General features: G+C 43.3%; 1 protein-coding gene across 1 annotated transcript in view; it reads left to right on the forward strand.

The window, feature by feature from the left end:
- fbrsl1 (fibrosin-like 1) overlaps positions 1-19,636 on the forward strand; it is a 352,410-nt gene that overhangs the window by 201,341 nt on the left and 131,433 nt on the right. The window contains exon 5 of the mRNA XM_055223996.1: positions 1,533-1,562. Within this exon, the coding sequence (XP_055079971.1) occupies positions 1,533-1,562 (30 nt within the window). The remainder of the gene's footprint in view (positions 1-1,532; positions 1,563-19,636) is intronic.

Genomic DNA, 19,636 nt, shown 5'->3' on the forward strand with positions numbered 1-19,636 from the left:
GCATCAGCGGCTAAATGGTGATGAATGGTGTCTGCTGTCAGTGTCTCTGAGTAGAACAGACATTGTGAAAGTGCTTGGCTCATCCATAAACAGAGGACACAGGTTGTGTCTATTGCAGATGAGAAAAAGGCACAAGGAGAATCTTCCAATCTGTCTTTGCATCCTCACTTCATCATGCTCTGTTCTTTTATATCCCTGGCTGTTGGCGTGCCTGCCCTTTAAATCTCTTCTCTTGCATTATTCTCTCTTTAAGGTCTTGCATCTCTCTCTCTCTCTCTCTCTCTCTCTCCCACACTGTCTTTTGTGTTAACAGCCTTTCTTTCTTGTGCGGTGGGGGAGCCACTGGGTGTACATCTACAATCTTGCCTTTCATTTCATGGCTTGTGGAAATGGATGTTTTACTGCCTTCATTAAGGCGTGCAGCCGTCAGCAGCGTGTTTTCCCTCTGAAGTTTAGCTCCATGAACCTCGCCATTAGAGGACATTATGGCCCCAGATTTCAGGGCACAGTGGAACACTGTATCATTTGATTAGTGTTATTAATCAAGTGGAAGAACGTCTTTGGCCTCCATCAGCAGCATCTCCTCCTCCTTTGTGCCTGTTCACGTCAGACGCTCCTCTTCCTCCTCCCTTTATGTCGGCACCGCTCCGTCGACTGCACTGCAACACACCAGCAGTCAAAGTGACAAAAGCCCTCTTGCCTTCTGTTTAAAAACAATGATTTACCACTTGTTTTTACCTCCCCTTTAACGGCCCCCCACCCAACAGCCAGCCTTCTTTTAACCCAGGACATAAATCAATTGAGATGAAAGTTCCATAATTGTGCTTGCTGGGAGGGATTTGAGCAAAATTGCACTATGAATTTTTTAAAGGGAATTTTTACTAGCTGTTCAGCAAGACTTGGGCAGCAAAGCAAGGTGAGGCCACAAGGATTTATGGGCCTGGATTCTTCATTACTGAAGTAATTTTCCTGCAAATGATAGTGCAGCACCCTGGAGGGGGGAGCTGGCCGCCTGGGAGAGTACAAACCTGCTTAATCTCTCGTGGAGAGAGCAGCTCATGCACTAATATCATGTGTAAGGGACTGAGGCTCCATTTGTTCACATCTGCAGCGGCACTATGTGGGATTCATAGTAACTGATGGTTCACATTTGCTCCAACGTTAGCTATACAATATGAATTTATTTAAATTGCTATAACTGCTTAGAAACACACTCTGGGGTCATTTAGGTGATATTCTATTAAAAGAGATGTATCTTTTCATAGACAATTGTTTTCACTTTTTATTGATGCATGCAGCATATTTAATACCACTTTGAAAAGTGGTATTAAAGTATTAAAAGCTGTTAACTGTTAGTCTTTTTATATTGTGCATGTATGCAACTTTGTCAGCATTGTGTTAAATACATAAATAAGTTATCTGTTTTTTTATGATTCAATCCTCCAGATGTGTAACTAATTTTCTCTCTGGTTCATCATAATTTAAAATGTGTGTATCCCAATTTGACTGTCGTTCTGTCTCTTTCTCTTTAGGTGCAGCCAGCAGCAGTGGCCCTCCTCAAGGTTAGTGCGTCCACATTGCCAGGTCTCATTCTGTATCCTGTCTGCAGTCCACTCAATTTTACAGCTCAGTAGCTTGAGAAGCAGAGGGGCTAAATCTGCTGAAAGACGTAAAAAGAGAGAGAGGGGGGAAGGAAGATAGGAGCTGAATTATTGTGCACCCTGTCATCAGCTGGAGTGGATCCTAGCTCGCACACTAACTACTCAAGACAATTAGTCACTTCTCACTAGGCCAGGCACAGGACTTGAGGGCCAAAATCAGCAGAGGAGAGAAGCCACCTCTATAGTTAAGCACTGCAGTTGTTCAGATATCTCTTGGGACACAGAGGTAACTTAAGGTTGAGCTCCAACTTTCACTAGAGGCATTCCTTTGAGCTGAACATAAAACTGGACAGCCAGAATTATCTGCACTTCATGAAAATAGCATAACATGAAATCAGTTTTTCAGCAGTAACTTACCGAATAATTTGCTGTGGTTTGATGTCATGCACTGGCTTTTAAGTTTATAGCACTAAACAAACTGAGTTGTGTCAGTAGATTTCATCTGTGGCTCTACGGTGGTTTTGAGATGATCCTGGGGCCTGAGCATGGTCCCAAACAAAAGTGAAGCATGACGAAGGTGGGTGGTGCGTGGCAGATCACGGAGGGCAAAGAGAGAAAAGTTTGTCCCGGGCCCTCTGTGGAGACGCAGCGTGACCAATTGAGGTGAAGGGGATGAATGCAGCTATTCAGTGGAGCTAATGAAAGCACTCCTCCTGGGCCATGAATGAGGGTGGGCCCATCTGCACCACATAGGCGTGCACAAACCAGTGACCTCGAAAATTACCCAGGAAGCACTTTGGGACAGTCGCCACAGCAACAAGCTGGAGTTTGCCCGGTAACCATGCGCTTCAATCAGTTTCTGGCAGCCACAAAGTTTTCTCTCCATTCAAAGAACTCCGTGTGAAATTGACTTCGGGGGACACCCTTTTTTCCCCTTTGGAAGGAGCTGCTACTGATCTCCCATGTGAAAGTGTCCAGGGCTCAGTCGCTGTCGGAAGCTTTGGGTGTATGCCTTTTTATCTTCAGCCACAAAGGACCTGTTTACTTAGCCTGCCATCTAAATGGATAAACTCTTAATGTTGAGTTTCATGATCATTATAATTTCCAGATAAACAGATACCTCCTTAAGTGCGGAGGTTAACTTTATAGGCACATCCAAGGATGCTCTCAGTTTAATATATTCAGACTTGATGAGCCCGAGGCATGCAGGTCATTGAAGTTCCATTCCCGTCTCCTTTGCCTCACAGAACTTTCAACAGCGTGAAATGACAATCCACCTCTGCACGCATCTCCCACGTCAAAAAGTAATGAGATTGTGCTGCTGGAAATATCACTACAAAGCATCAGGCCTGCTCTCCGGTTCTGACTGCACCTTCAAACACCCGTGCTTGTCTGCCAGCTCGCCTCACCCGCCTGCCGCTCGAGAAACGAACAAAAACAATCGGAATCAGAGAGCGGGTAACGGCAAGGGAAGCACCCCGCATAGAGACAAACGAACATGCTGGGACCCTTTCATCGTGGGAGTGATTAGCCATCCGAAACGTTTTAAAACCAATGCTTCTGAGTGCAAACCAAGGAGTTCCATAGAGTAGTGGAGAGATGTTCCCTACTGAAAAGCTTGAATGATCTAGTCTCTAATTGTAGCATCAATGACGAGACTAGTGTGACTTCGGGCTTTTAAGTTTTTTTGTTTTTTTTCTCTTGTTCCTTTCTCTGTCAGATCATCCACCAAAGATACCAGGGAACAAAAGAGCTCCTTGAGTTTACTTCTCGCTCCCATCTGCCTATTACTTTGTGCATAAACACACCTAATTTGCCACATTAAATAGCCAATGATGCTGGCTTAATCTGACCAAAACAACAAGATGTGGTCTCCGCGCCCCATTAAACTCTGAATATGTAATGCTTTCTAGAGTAATTGTCGCTCTAGTTTTCACCTGCATTTCTCTCATGTTATATCGCACTTTACTGGCAAATGTATTGAAATAATGCTGTGAAAATTCTCTGTAGCTCAAAGTAACGTTGAAGTTATTTGAGTCCCGTCATGTCAGAACAGCAAGATCTCAAGGAAACAAAAAACTTTCTGCAAGCTCTCCTGCTTGTTAGTTGTTTGTTGTTGACAGTTCAAAGCTCCTCCGTGCTGTAGGCATCTATTGCACCGAGTGGGGAGGGGAGCAAAAACCCCAGCTCATAAAAATCAGTATTATAACAACATTAATTGATGCTGCTGAGTGCCATATGCGGCGCCATATGGATAAGCTGCCCCAGAGGCTTGCTATAATAGACAGCCCGCAGTGGTGCACACAACTTGGCACATTTACAAACAAGGGATGTCCCATTAATATCCGCCATGGAGGCTGAGCAGGAGACAGTGGGAGTGGAAGGAGCAGAGGGGAGAGAAGTGGGAGAACTAAAATAGAAGTTGGCTTGTTTGCATGTTTTAAGACTTTTTCAAGGTTCCTTTTTTAATGTGTGTGTCCTTAATTGCAGTAATAAATCCCCCCTACTTATTGCTATTTCTGGGTTGCGCTTGCTGCCCCATGTCCACACATTACACTCCACCACCAACAGTTTAGCTGGTGAAGGCGATTCATGAACTGGCTGTATTTAACCTCTTGCGTGCCTAATGATGGTACACCTGTTATTTACTGCATCCGGCCACGGTACCTTCTGCACGGGCGCCCAGAGGTGTCAGGGCCAGAGCTGGATATGTCACTTTATTTATTCTACAAGTCCATTTGTGTCAGTGTAATTATTATATTGGCAAGAAATCAGAATAACTGACTTTGAGATTGAAGTTGACAACATAAGTGTTTAGTGGTTGCTGTACACTATTTTTCTCATGTGGTAAAGTTACATTTGTCTTGCACGGTGCAAATATCCGTTAAAAGCAAGACATTAGGAAAATTAAGAATAACTTTGGACTATTGCAAATGGTTTAAAATTAACTAGTAACAGTATTATAATTAACCTGCCTGTCTTCATTATATTGTTTTGCCAAGAATTCCACAGTATGCCATTAAATGTATATTTTGCATTTATTCAAGTCCATTTGTAATTACTGAAAAAAAACATTGTAAACAATCATGTAGCATACAGTTAAAGGTCCTATATTACTCGAAAATCGATTCTTGTGAGCTTTAAACCATGTTATAATGTTATCTCATCATTTGTTTCATTTACATATGTATGAGTAATCTTTTATTTTTAGTCTGTCTCCACCTCCAAAGCTCAAAATACCCTGTTCCACCTTGTGATGTCATGTAATGGTAGTTTTCTAGTTAACAGCTACCTTTTTACATTTAACTAGAGATAGGGAATTCCAGGGCTGAAATCACCCAAATTATTCAAGTGAAGGTGTATGGAGTTTTAAAAAAAAGACAGTGGAGCACCTTCTGTATTATCACATGACATGAGTGTTTTCCTCTTGAGAGAACTCATCCTAAATATGCAGGGTTTGCGTGTGAATAACAAGAACTAACAAAACTCCAGATATGTTTTTGATGACGAAACAACATCGTAACAGATCAGAGTATAGTGTAATATAGGCCCAAGAGTAGCCCATAGATTGATTAAGCATGTCCTATATCATTGGCATGTTCTTTTCTTTCCTTGCTAATTTGCTGGCTGCCTGAAACAGGGATGGACAGACAGGTGGACTGTGCTCAAGTTCACATCCTGTCTCTATTTTGTTCAAGGCTCCTCTGACTGCTCTGATCTTACCCCGTGTAGGGAGCAAGATACGGCTCCTGCATGGGCGAACTGAGTTGTCAGCTATTCTGTTGAGTTTCATAGACTGTGAGGTGAAACAAGACTTGCATACAGCTGTTTCCGGGCTGACACAGAGGGAGGCAGATGAAGAGCAGAAGAGAGAGGAGGGAGAAGGGAGAGAACACGGAGTTGTCTGTGATGTGTGCACTGATGTAGTGGCAGCTCGAGGTCAAATGCTGCCAGTGTTTTGTGTTCATCTTTGTCTCGTCTCCCCAGTGCCCTCCTAAATTATTCACAGCCCTGAAGATGCCTCCTGTACTCTTCTCTGCTTCTCCACTCTCTGTTTTCACACACTTTTCTCATGTCTCTGATTTTGTCAGCTTGCTTCATAAAATACTTTTCTCGCAGAGTTATAGAACCACACTTCCTTCTCAACACGTCCAACCTCTCAAGCTCTCTTCAACGGTTGCCATATGTTTTTCAAGACATGGGGAAAACTTTAATTATTGTAATTATCTCACTGAAACCACTTTTTTACTGTCAGTCATGAACTTGAGTACATAGTCTGCAATAACTGCCTGCCGATCAACTTGTTCTGGCTTAAAGCACAGTTCAGGAGCCTTAAGAGCCAAGGCTATTACCATATCGGCCCAACCTCGTCCTCCTCCGTTCTTAATACTCTAATGATTTTTACTGACTTTGTAGCCATTTTATCTCACCGAGTTCAGAGATAATTCCCAAGGGCACACCGAATCCTTAGGGCAGTCGATTCTTCTGATTACCAATGTGTCCATCAGTTTCACCTCCAAAGGGCTTGCCAATAAAATCTACTTTAAACACCAAGGACATGTCTGTGACTGAAGCAGGTCATAATTTAGTGAAGCCTGTTAGATGTTACATAAAATAACTCCATTATTTAGGGTAGTGACAGAGTGGTCTATTTCTGATTCCTCTCTCTGTCTTGTTAACTCTACAGCAGTGGAGTGTGCTCACAGCCACCTGAGGAGAGAATGCAGCAGAGAGAGAGCTACAATCATCCCAGCCTTTGCCACAGGACACCCATTTGTAATGCTGTTGCCTACAATAACGTTTGATCATGGCAGAGGGAACAGAGCGTATGGAGGGGGGAGGGGGGCTCAGCCTCTCTCGTCACTCCTCCAAAAAGCCCCTCCCGCTCTCTCCCAATTGCTGTCACCCACTGTGAATGCCCCCTCTGGCCCAATGACAAGTCAAGCGTGAAACGCTTGGCTGCCCCCTGAAATTAGCAGGAGAGCCCCCGGCGGCACATGCTTCTCATGACCAGCACACAGTGGGTTGCGCCAGATTCTTTTCATTAGGCTGTGGCCTGCCAGCCCCGGACTCTACCTTCTTCTGCTCTCATTTCATCCCTACCTCCCACTCTGCCCCCTGTCAGCCAGAGTCCAGTAAACAGCATCTGCACTGCTCATCACATTACTGATGCAGGGACCAGTCAGAGACATGAGCCAAGATTTGTGTTTCCACAAATGTAAAGTGTGATACAGTGGTTTGTGTACGCTACATGCTACAGTGCTTGTGTGCATATCTGTGCGGCCTGACAGGATTAGAGAGGAAGAGCTGGTAGTAGCAGCACTGAGAGCGAATGAGAGAGGAGGGGAGTAGTACAGAGCTCTGCCTGGAGGCTCAATCTGTTCCTCACTGAGCTACATCAGTGTTAGCGACGGCACTGGGGCCGCGGGGAAGCCTCCACTCGCTCCATCAAACTGTCAGGCAGCCAGCGGAGCTGCACAGGGAGACTCTCAGCTGCCCCCGGGGCCAGTTCAAGTCAACATCCCATTTCCGTGCCTCCTCGCCTAATTTCTCCTACGCCTGACTTAAATTTCCAATGCCCAGTGTGTGCGCTACAGCTCAGCAGCAGCGGGCCCGGGGCCATGTCAAAACACAGGAGGTGCTAAGGGTTTTCTCTGGATGTGTTTTCAAATTCAGAGGCGAGATAGCACAGTCACATGGTCAGCAGAGACAAGAAAAGCCAAAGGGAGCCTTATAAAAGATGAAGTACAAAAAACATAAATCAGTGTTTTCCCCCTTTACCTTCAGAATGTCCTCATTTTTCTTCTATGACTATATTCATAACACAGTTGTGTATTCCCCGTCCCTTCAGGTTCCTGGCACTTTCTCTGCAGCTGAAGAAATGCTCCCTGTTCCCTCGTACATCTGCCATTACTGTCTGTTTTTCACTGGCTGAAGCACTCTGAGCATCACAGCAGCAGCCCAGCGCTCTGTCAGGCCCCCAGTGAGTGCTGAAAGCAAAGGTTGAGGGATTTCTTGTTGGAAAGGACAAGGCGGCCCTTTAATTTACTGAAGAAAGCAGGAGCAGCTCTTACCCCATAGCACTATCACCATCAATCTGTCTGTGCTGGCCTCCGCCCCCTCCCTTCTCAGCCCGACCACATACTTTGCATGGAAGTGAAGCAGAGCGCTGCCAGGTCTCACTGCTGTTTACATGGACTCAGGGTAATGTAAAAGTCTGCTTCGTTTGGCCTCAGGGTAGAACTATATCTTTCCTCAGCCAGGCTTGATTTACATGGCCCCCTCTGGCTCTTCCTTTAAGTGTGTCAGCTCGGAGCCAGAGCCCTGTGTGTCTGGCTAATGCAAAGAGCTTGTCTGCTTCAGTTCTGCTGTACCCTCACTCTCCCTCGGTCCTCTTTCACTGGGCCTCTGTAAGAGAAGCCATCTCTGTGTTTACACAGCCAACTCAGAGGTCTCCGGCTCAAATATGCTTTTACGTGAAGCCTGTCTGCCTCTTCTGCTGGTCGATATTATTTCTAGCCGGCAGAGCTTTTTCTCTCAATCTCATTCCCTCCAGAGCCTACATCTTCAGCTGGATCAATACTTTCCTAATCCAGAGCTCCTAGCCTGACCCGCGGTAATCAGCTGACTTCCCTTGCTGCTTGCTGGTGAGGTCAGAGGTCAAATGGCTCTATAGATTTGATCCTGTGATCAAATGACTTTGCTCGCTGGTGCTTTTAGATACAGCCAGAGGGGTCAAGAGCAATCACTTGTTTTCTTTTGCTGCAGGTACAAGTTAAACACAGTGCACTTGTATGTTTGAGGATGAGGAATGTTAGTTAATAGTTGAAACTACATCCACAGTGATAACAGCTAAAGAGAAGTACACACTGTATAACCTTTTAACCTACTAAGGAACTTTTGGATACTTCTTTTACATTTTCATTGCTTGACCAGACTCTAATGTATTCTCACAATTTTTAGTTACCAATTTTGCAGCTAGCTCCCGCTGACCAGTGGGTGCTTGATGACCTAATAATCTGAGTGCGATATAGCATTGACAAGCCTGTCATTGTTGTGAAAGGTTCTAGCCACATATCACCATTGAAATGTCAAACCAAAATGATATTCCAGCACAACACCTAGTCAACCTTGTCATGCCTCATTATTCTTAGTGGCACTTTATGTTAGAAAACGTAAAAACATCCAGTAGATAAATGATGTAAGGGAGGTTGAAGTAAGGCCTCACCCCGAGCATAGAGACAGATCTCCCGCTGATGTCTTGGCAGGAGGTCCCCAAGTGGACCCCAACCTGTGCTTTCATGTCCCCACCACGCCAGCATCCTCAGACCTCATCCCAGCATCCATGGGAGGGAAATTGCAGGAGGAAATTGGTGTTGTTCCAGCAGTATCAGATTCTGCTTTGGTCCTGGACTATCTAAATGGCCCATTACCCTCTCTGTGTGCTCTCACTCCAGGAGATCGGGCTTTGTCACTTTTCTCCTCCATACAATCAGGGCGATTTCTGTGTATGTTCCACCAAAGATGGCCTCTAAATTGAAGCTATTTTTACAACGCTGTCAGGATGCCAGAATTGCTGTATTGTTAGTTTGACACATTTATCCACTTGAACTAAATGTCAGGTTAAGCGATTGACCTTTCAGATTTCTCCGGACATCAGTTCCTAGAAGCACCTTATCCACCTTGTTGACACCTTTCAGTTATGTGTGTTTAGTTTTGTCTGAATTAATCTAGAAAGCCAGTGTACTCTTTGCACCTGTCTCAAGCCGAGATAAATGGTGCATCTCGATAGAAATCTGGTTAGTTGATTTCCAGTGACAACCCATCAAGATGAATAGAATGAAGTTTATTAACCAATGTTATTTTGTTTTCATTGGATATGCCATTTTATACAAAAAACAAAAATGTAAAACAGCTAAATTATAAGCTGTGACGCATCTATTCAGTATTCAGACGCTGACACAATGCCAGCATTTTCTCATGGGCAGAATCATGGCAGATCGTCTTCGGAGTGTGACTGAGTGGAACTATGTGATGCATTTGGCCAATCATTTTAATGCGCTCCTATTGTCTTTCCATTACACGTCTATTAGAAACTGTCCAGGAGTATTGACCAGTCTTCTCCTCCTTTCCCTCTCCTTACTCGTGGCTTGTTTTAGGGCTAAGCTGCGAGGTTGTCATGGGGGCTCGCTCGAGGTCGAGGCATGGCTCCAGACAGGGTTTCTGGCAGAATAAATCTAGCGCCTCTGAAGTGTTGAAAGCTGTGTAAATGTCAAACGCATCCGTCTGATGTGCTGGCAGAGAGCGGGAGAGGTGGGAGGGCCTGGGTCGCTCCCTTGGTACCTTTGGATGCTTCCAGTTGCCAGGTGCAGATGTTGCTGCTTGCTCTCTGCCTCTGAAGACTTAGCCAGATTTTTTTTCCCCCGTATTTCAGGGGGCTCGTGTGGAAGCGAGCATGGACGTATGAGAGACGGGAACCACTGGGGGCTCAGCAACTGTCAAGCAACTTAGCGAGCAGCATTTCTCTCCGATTTTAACAACGTCCCAGCTGACCACCAAACCTGCTGTTTAGGGAGCTTTGTGCTCAGAGTGGTGGTTTTTACGTTTTCACCATTTGATATTCTGATAGTAGCTGCACACACTGATGTCCCCTTAGTGCATTTCCATGTAACTCTCAACAACTTATTCCTCCAATCTGATACTTTAGTCACGTTTAGTATAGCAAAAATATCTTAGATTTCAAGATTTTTTAGTCTATGATACTGTTGTCATGATACTACTATTTCAAATCGTCTAAAGAAAAGGACCAATAACTATTTAAATACCATAATAATACTCCACGCATAGATTTTCGAAATTTGTACTATGACTGTATTTTTTAGCGATTAGAAACAAGGTACCTTTTTTGACAGCCCTAGTCTAATAGTATCATAGAAGGTTGAAGCAATGTAAGAAATTCACAAAATAACTCAGAATCTGAACTTCAAAACGTCATAGGCTAGTTAGTATCTGCAATTGTAGTAAATCACTGTAAAAGGGTCATAAACTAATTAAGTAGTGCCTTAAAACTCCCAAAACTTGACACGATGCTAACATCTCCTTAAACAAAACCAAGAATACAATTGCATGTTACTAAAATTAGACTTTGATTCCCTGCATCCATCTTGTCTTCTCAATGATCGCACTCCCACTGCTTTTCAGTTCCCCCTCATGCCTCTGCCTTCCCCGCTGTGCTGTGTCGCGGTGGATCTCTGTCTGAGCTACAGCCAGTATTCGTCTTCACACTCTACTGCAGTGCTATGCTTCTTGTAAAAGGATAAGCCCCATGCTGTGCTCTTGTAATATTATTTTTCCTTCTCGCCAGCTCCGGGCTTGTGAGGCCTCATCTCTGGTGTCATGGCTACTTCTCCAACAACAAGGCCAAACATGCAACCTGGGAATAGATAGTTGGTTCTCAATCACCCCGAGTTTAAACCAGTAGAGGAGAGTTTGCAGCTACTGGGAGATGGTCTGACCAACTGCATGCTAAAAATATGTTTTCGTTCGTCGCCTTGAGGCTGGGTGAAGGTGCAGACTGGATCAATTTTCCCTTTTTTGTAATTTTCGCATCCCTCGGGACTGGGGTTTGAATGTGTTTCCTTGTAGATAAAATGAGTGGCGAGGGAACAAATGGTGATGATTACAGGTTGTGATGCGGTCCTAACAAGCTGCATAGAAATGACTAACAATTAATTTGTCCAGAATTCCCAAGTTGAATGGGGAATTGATTGACAGTAAGCATAAGCCACTTTCTGTCTTAATGCCCAGCAGTCTGTAATGAAGGTCTTTTGACAAGCCCAAGCCCCTAAATTAGGGTTTGCGAACATTTTCTCAGAGAGCAGACAGCATGATGCATGGAAATGTGCCTCCCATCGAAAAAGCTGCATAGTGCTAGGCATAAAAGGATCTAACTGTATATTAATACTATACTACTATACAGCAACAACATAGTTTGATTTTAGGTTTCCGATGATACTGATACTAGGCCTATAGTGAAAATCTGCATCCATTCTTGCTTGCCTGTCCACAAATGGCCTATAACTTAGCCTGGTGGATTACTGGTGGCTGCTCTTGTTTTTCTTCATGGAGATAGTTAGGTTTTTATGCCATACTGTGGAACATGGTATTCAGAGCAGTTACATCCCATGTGGAGAAAAAACAACCATTAGAAAAGTTGCATAATGCACCTTAAACATCTATGCTGTATTTTCTAGATTCCATAGACGCAAATAAAGGAACATTGTACAATATCTCAGAGTAAAAGTTTGAATTTAACTTAAAGCATTGGCACAATATTCTCATAAACATTGGAAATAGTACTTTTAATTACAATCACACAGTAAACCAGATACTTATTTAGTGCTCATGCTGTATCCCATGTCTTTACACAGAAGTAACTTGGAACCCCCTCCCTCCTTTTCCTCTCTCTGATCCTGGCTGCTGAGCCCTGTACACTGATTACTCTCGTTACTTAATTACACATTTGGACCCACCGCACTCTTTGACAAAGGACTGCTGTGGCTCCATTGACCTGGATGCCTCGTCTTTGTGTGCGGCTCAAAGAGGGAGTCAAAGTAAATAAAGAGAGTCCACTTAAAAATGGTGCCACAGGGACTTAATTGACAGATTGGAAGCAGTTTTTTTTCACCGGGGGCCTCTTCCTCTGTCTTTGCGGCTCTTCGCTTGAGTTACTCCCACCCTCGTGCATCCTGCTGGGAGGTTCAGTTGGATAGACAGGAACGCCACTGCTTTTGATTGCACAATTCTTAAGCGTCCTATAACTGAAAGCTCTGTGTAACACTGCACCTTAGAAGAATTTTAGGAATATAATCTTACGAGATCTAGCTTCAAGTATTAGTGGGCTGTGTGGGCATGCAGGAGGCCAACTATGATCTGCAAAACCATATAAATTGATTGCAAAATACCTAGAAAAGGATTGAATTATATTAATCTATGTGCAAAGATTAGCTCATATAGCACAGACTTTTTAACATTTAGCTTTTGACAATTCATACAGCTAAAAGTCATTATTCATTTTATATTCCATGTGTTTATTCCAGAAAACTAAACAAAAGAAGGTTGCTATGGGCCCTACTTGGATGACTGAGGGATTACACAGACATTTTACCGTAAATTTGTATATTTCTTTCATTTTTGCATTTATAGTAACATCCTTTCTACCTGTTAGCATGAATAAATCAATGGCCGTTGTGCTAACTATTTTCACTGTTCTTAACCTCTTGGTCTGTAACAGTAATGCCACTGCCTGATCAGTACGAGCGTTAATGGGAAAAACGACTCATAATAACTAACTAAGAAAATCCAATTCATTTTTTCCTTCAATAGCAGACAATTTGGCCTTTGGTTGCTTTTGAGAATACTGCTCTTGTGTTATGCCGTTACTCTGTCTGACAAATTAAAGTGCTGCTTGTCAGAAATACCACACTTAAAAGCTATTCACCAGCTCCCTGTGTCCTTGAGATACTATCACCCAGTCTCCGAGCACTCTTAAAAGGCTAAACGACAAGCCATCATTGAACATTTATAATACAAGGCAGCCAGCATGTAGCATTCACTTCTTCATCTTTTGTAAATTTGCAACATTGAATCGCAGACTGAAAACCCTACAATACTTTGCTTTTGAAACAAACTCTCTCTCACTCACTCACGCATTGCCACAGTTTCCTTCCCCTCTTCATCCTTATGCGGTTTTGCGCTGAAGAAAGCTGTCAGTGAATGAGGGTGCATACAAAAATAACATCTGCACTGATTATGAGCTGCTAGCAGGGGGGCACAAATGAATAATTCCTTATATTTCCTGTGTCTCTTTTTCTCTTGCAGTGTGACAGCGAGACTGACATTGACGACAAGGTAAGGCTGCTTTTGGTGTTTGGGTTTGTTCACCTGCCATGTGCAAGTCAAAGGGATGAGGCATAACAAATCTGAGCTCTCAAGGAAAAAAGAAGTCTAAAACTGGAGGAAGTTATAAACTGCACTGGTTTGACAACAGTTGAGAGTTGCATTGTTTAGAAAAATGCCCTTACAATTGAGTTGAAGTTGTTTATGGGATATTGTTTTTTCTTGTAAATATGTTAATTATTACAGAGCTATTTAGAGATCCAGCCATCCATTTTCTTCCGCTTATCCGGGGCCGGGTTGCGGGGGCAGCAGTCTAAGCAGGGACTGCCAGACTTCCCACACCCCAGACACTTCCTCCAGCTCCTCCGGTGTTTAGAGACCTATAGCCATAATGTGGGATGACCAGCATGTACTGGTGCTTATTCACATAAAAACAACATGCATTAATCTTTACAGTAGTTATAGCTCTGTTGCTGCCTCTGGCGAAATCCACATTGGAAGAAGACAGTAATGCTATACACGATCATGAATGATAATAATAATAGTATTTTTCTTTTACTTCTATTGGAATCATAATTTACATATGTTGAAATATCTGGAACTTTACTACTTCCATCCTTGTATCCTGCATTGACCAAAACATACCAAAAATAACACATTTCAATGCTCTTTTTATTAAATGTGTTTGTTATTTTACCCAGGACTTCAGATGATTTTGCTTACTCTTAACGACAAATGGTAACAACATGAAATATAAACAGAATGTCTCGAGGGAGTTGGATGGATAAACAAGTCTGTCTGTAATCAGCTCCGCAGCAGTTTCCGATGCTATTAAGTGAATATTACATAAATTATACATCCTGACTATACCACCATGCCTTGGGTCTCACTTCTTTGTACCTTATTTATCTCACACGTGAAGATGGTTGGCCGACGGCAGCCACCTGGTTACAAGATGAAGCGCCTTGGGGGGACCTGGAGCATCCTAATTCCTCCATGCTTTAGCAATTACTCGGCGCTAAATGAATGAGATAGCATGCCTAATCTCCTGTAAGCCTAGCTCCCAGTTCTGTGGAAAACGTCGGCAGCTCTACCCCATAAATAATACATTGATAGCGGGGCCCAATTTGCATTAACTGTAGCCCGGCAAGTCAATAGGCTTTTATCTCTTCATTGAAGCGAGGAGGAACTGAGGGCGCGAGCTAGTTGACACGATGGAGAGACGTAGCAAGGGCTGTCAGTCTCCATACGGTGGATGTGCCTCGCGGTGGGGGGTCGAGGCGGGAGGGAGGGAGGGGGGGGATGGAGGGTTCTTCCTGCTCAATTGTAACGCAACACTTTCATTTTGTGTCACAAATGTTGACATTGGATATATGAAGGTTTCATGCTGTGACACCCAATGCAACAGAAGATGTCAAAGAAAAATAACAAGCAGATGTGATAAATATAGTGGGTTGTATGGTAGTTTTGGAGTAGTATGGGCTCCTTGCATTTAGGTTTTGATATATGTTGCCATTGTGTGTATATGTAGCTGATCGTGGTTGACAAGAGGCAAGTTGTGGTGTGATGTTAAAATCCAATGCGGAAGGTGAACTGGCCACAAGTTATACACGTGCTAAATGCGGTGTGCATGTGGTACGTAATATTATGTGTATATGGGTTAAAAACCTCAGAGTAACAAGTTGAAACTCCTTGTGAAGCAATGCCCATTTATTTTCACGAATAATTTCCATAACCAAGGTGATGACTGCTCTAAATTATCTGTATCAAATTGTTGATGATATTGCTTTGAAGAAAGGCTCTGACAGGTCATCATTAAAATTGGCAAAGAAAAGCATTGTAAAATGGTGCTATGCGGGGCAAAAGAGACTAACTGTCATTTGTAATTGCCGGCTCTGGATAACTAGACAGCCATAATTTTGAGCAACATTTGTGCCCAAACAGGTGCTGCTCCTCCTGTATCCTCCCTGTAACAAAGGCTGCTTTCACATCAGATTAGCGGCACCTGAACGCCACGTCGCTGGGATTTTACAGATTAATGTAATTAGAATATTGTTTCCAGGTGTGGCCCCAGGGTGCAATCAGCCCCTCTGTCTGTGAGTAAAAGTGACACGAGGCTCCATCAGAAAAGTCTCTTCAGAATGGGGAAACCATCAAAGCAATGCATGAGATAGCATCCGCTGATGTGTTTCCGCTGCCTGTCACAACTGAATACATTGGAGACTGCAGGTCATCTCCCAGACAGCTGTCAGTGGGTAAATTTGGATTTTAGTTTTAGAAATGATAAACCAACTGGGTAGGTAGACATAACTTTATTGGCAGTTGCTTGGTGGTTAGCGTGCTCATTTATTGGCGGTTTGAATCCTGTTCTTATCAGTTAATATTGTTGTTGTGTCCCTTGGCAAGACACTTCTCTCACCTTGCTACGATATATTCCACTTATCTATGCCAATCACAACTAGCCTGTAAAATGCAATACAAATGTAAGTCATTGTATGTAATAATAGACATCATTATATTACGGCTTATACTGTATGTGTAAATTATGGAACTTATTTTGTATTTAAACACTGTCCATGATTCTCTGTCCTTTGTCTAACCTTGAACCATAATGCTGCCATTATACTGGACAATTGCACAATAAATTGAAGGCTCAACCTGGCTATTAAGTGAGATTTAAAAGACGAAACTATACATTATTGCTATACATCCAGTAAATACGTCCCCACTTTCCTGCTCTGCACCTGTGATATATGAAGCACTCCTGCCCTGTCAACCTGTGACACATCTGACATTCTTCACCACGAGATGATCATTTTCTTTCATTTGAGAGGCAGAAAAGAAATGGAGTGGACTTTATCCCTTCTCTGCTTGTTCACGCACTCCCCTCAAGTGTCATCCTATCTCCATTAGACCTCCACTTTACCATCCTCGCTGCCTCCTCCAGTTTCCTTGAGATTCCTTCTTCCTGTGCAAATAGTGCATTATCTGTGAAACGTTACCATGGGCCACTTATATTTGCCTCCAGGTGTAAGGTGTGTTGCCATGGCCTTCATATAACCACAAAGATGGACACGGTGGACACCAGAGTGGGATAATTCTATTTGGTCTTATTTGCCGGGCAGTCACTCACAGCTGAGAGAGTATCTGTGTCACGGGGAGTCTCCAAGGACCATTACCACATCTGGTCCCAGGAGCCCGTGGTAAGGCTTGGGTGTATTTGTCTGCCATTGCGGCTCACGGAATTTGATTGACACGTTAATTCCTCCACTGGCCCCCTTATCTCTCCGCCGCGTGCCGTCTGAATGCCATATCGCTGTGTCGGAGCGTCTTTACTGTGGCTTATCTGTAATGGTTCGACAGCCAGTGCTATCCTCCCACATGATGCACTGGAGTTATGTCTTTTACAACTATAGGCACACACAGCGAGCTTACAACCGCAGTATCAACTTTGCAAGAATTCCCAGTGAGGAGGAGATAGTGGCTAATTGCTGTGCTGAATGAATTGCAGATAGTATACATAAATGCTGTCTTGGTTAGAAACTTCACCAGAATGACACACAATATGGAGATTTTAACCCAAAATGGTGTGTTTGTGCCCCTGAGCAACACACTTCACCCACATTGCCAGTCTACTCAGTATATGGCTGTAAAAAACTATATCCAACATAAAAACATGCCAAATCACTGGGAGTCAATAGCTTTCTATTTTGCATACATTAAATTGAGCTAAGTCTTACATGGTCAGGAACTAAGGAATGCCAATCAGCCCTGCAGATTTGAACAGGAAGTCAATGGACCTTTTACTGCTATTAAGTACAATCTATCAACGATTCAACTAAAAGCAAACCCTAACAGTCCCATCTTGTCAGTATTACACTGGACTCAGTACAGTAGGTATTCATGTATATTAATGTGTATGATTGCACATGTGCGTTCCCTCTCTGCCCCCTGCAGCTCTGCCAGGCCTACATTGGTTGCTCAGCCCCATAATATTCAATAACAAACAGGCCACCCGCCAGGTTTACTGACAACCTTAACGTTTTCTTATGCATGGCTAAAACGCAGCAGCTTAATGTTTCGACACAAGTGATCATCCGTCCTCATCTCTTTAATGAAATTAGATTAAGTGCACCTGGGAAAGAGCTGAGAAAGCAGAATGCCCCGCCACCTCCTTTAATCTAAAACCAATTTGCCAGTAATATTCCTTTCCCCCAGCTTGGGACTCGGCGGCCTTGATTCAAAATGGAGGAGGAACGAGATGAGACTGGAGCTGACGGCTTGCATTCAGCTCCCCACAGGCTCTGCCAAATTAGAACTGACGCCGGCAACACAGACCTTAATATGGAGATGTCATTTTTCCGGACTACCTTTTGTCTTATTCCGTCCGTCTATAGCTTCCTGTTTTCATGTTTTTGGTCGACATTGTTCTTTTCGAGTAACTTAAAACAGAACACGCACATAACAAGGAGAGACTCTCAATTTTCTTTGCCCTTCTGGTAAGGATTTAGGTTGTTATTAGATTTAGCCAAATAATTAACATTTTACGGGGAAATAATGATGACTTGTTGCTTTGTGGTTGTGCCAAATGCAAACATGTAATATATTTTCTTCAGGTGGTTTCACAATCCTTCTCTGCAGCTATTACAGTAAAGCTGGAAACACTTATCCCTTTAATTTATATGGGGCTGTTTGCAACATGCTTTCATTTCTAGACGGCTTCAAATCATGTGTGCTGGGCTTGTGGAGATGCACATCTGGTGTACATTTAGTGCACACGTATGGGGTGATCAGGAGCACATTTGGATCTGTCTATAAAGGCCAAAATGACTTCTTAAGACTGTTGTGTTGTTTGTGAGCGTGATACAAGCCAGCAGTGTCAAAGTTTAATGAGCCACAGTAGTAGTACATTTCAAGAAACCCGATAATTAATAGTCCTTTTTAAAATTTTATTTGCATCATGTGAATATTATTTTTGTGCCTGTCCCAAGCCCAATGAAATGGGCTGTTGATGGAAATCTCAATAACATAAATATACAAAAATATGTTGTCTGAATAATATTTTTTGAGGATAGCAGCCCGTGACATTTGATAACTTTAGCATGATTCCAAAACCAAATGTATAAAAATTCAGTTTATAACAACATTTCTATTGTTGCAGTTAGCAAACGCTTCCAACAATGCCATCTGACACAACCTATTTCAAGGATTTGTCATTACCAATATAATCAAACTTTTGGCAGTTTTATTTTTCTGTATTACTGCCACCAATAGCCCAAAGGGAATAGTGTATGTCTTGGGTAATAGGACTCACTGAGTGTTAAGAACCAGCCCCAGTGCATGTTGGGTAGGCGCGACTTGATGACAGAACGAGTTGGCGGACTTCAGGGCCAGCCAACAGATGCAGCCAACTGACATCTGCGGAGAGACTTGTCATTTACAATACTTGTCATCTGGGGTCAGGGAGACATAGCCACTGCATTACTAAACCCTGCAGTGCAACCTCTTTCCTACAGGATAAAACACCGATGACGGCATTGGTGATGGAAATAGAAAAGTTGTGGCCAGCCGAACTGCCACATCAACTGCTCAGCTCAGAGAAGGTGTGAAAACCAAACATGGCATTTAGACTGTAATCTTCTCTTGCTTAGTGCCTCCTCGCCGTGAAGCTGTTATTGTTGGCAGGCAGTGTTAATAGAACAAATAGGCGTTCTTTTGTTCAGTAAAAATCATAGCACCCACACTGCCATACCTGTCTTAGCTGCTAACTCCTTGTGAGAGAAACTGTCACCACTCAGCCATGCTCAACGCGCGTTATTGGAGCAGCTTTTGTTTGCTCCAATGAACACGAAGGTTTGCTATGTTTTCCTGTACCTTCAACCAAGTCCATCACTGTTTTCGACACAACTGTCTTGGGGGCGGAGATTTTTTTCGTTTTTTGTGCGAGGCCAAGGTGAAATGCTTGATTGCACAATTTTCTGCTTGAGTTCTCGTCAGTTCAATGATACGGTGATACAGAAAGCAAGGCACGCCATATCAAACAAGTTGTCACTCCAGCTGAGCCATATTACATCGACCATGCAATATATTTAGCTGTATGGCGTAAGACAACATAGCTCACAAGGTAAACATTTGAC

Source organism: Periophthalmus magnuspinnatus, chromosome 9, assembly GCF_009829125.3.
Source record: "Periophthalmus magnuspinnatus isolate fPerMag1 chromosome 9, fPerMag1.2.pri, whole genome shotgun sequence".
NCBI classification, from domain to species: domain Eukaryota; kingdom Metazoa; phylum Chordata; class Actinopteri; order Gobiiformes; family Gobiidae; genus Periophthalmus; species Periophthalmus magnuspinnatus.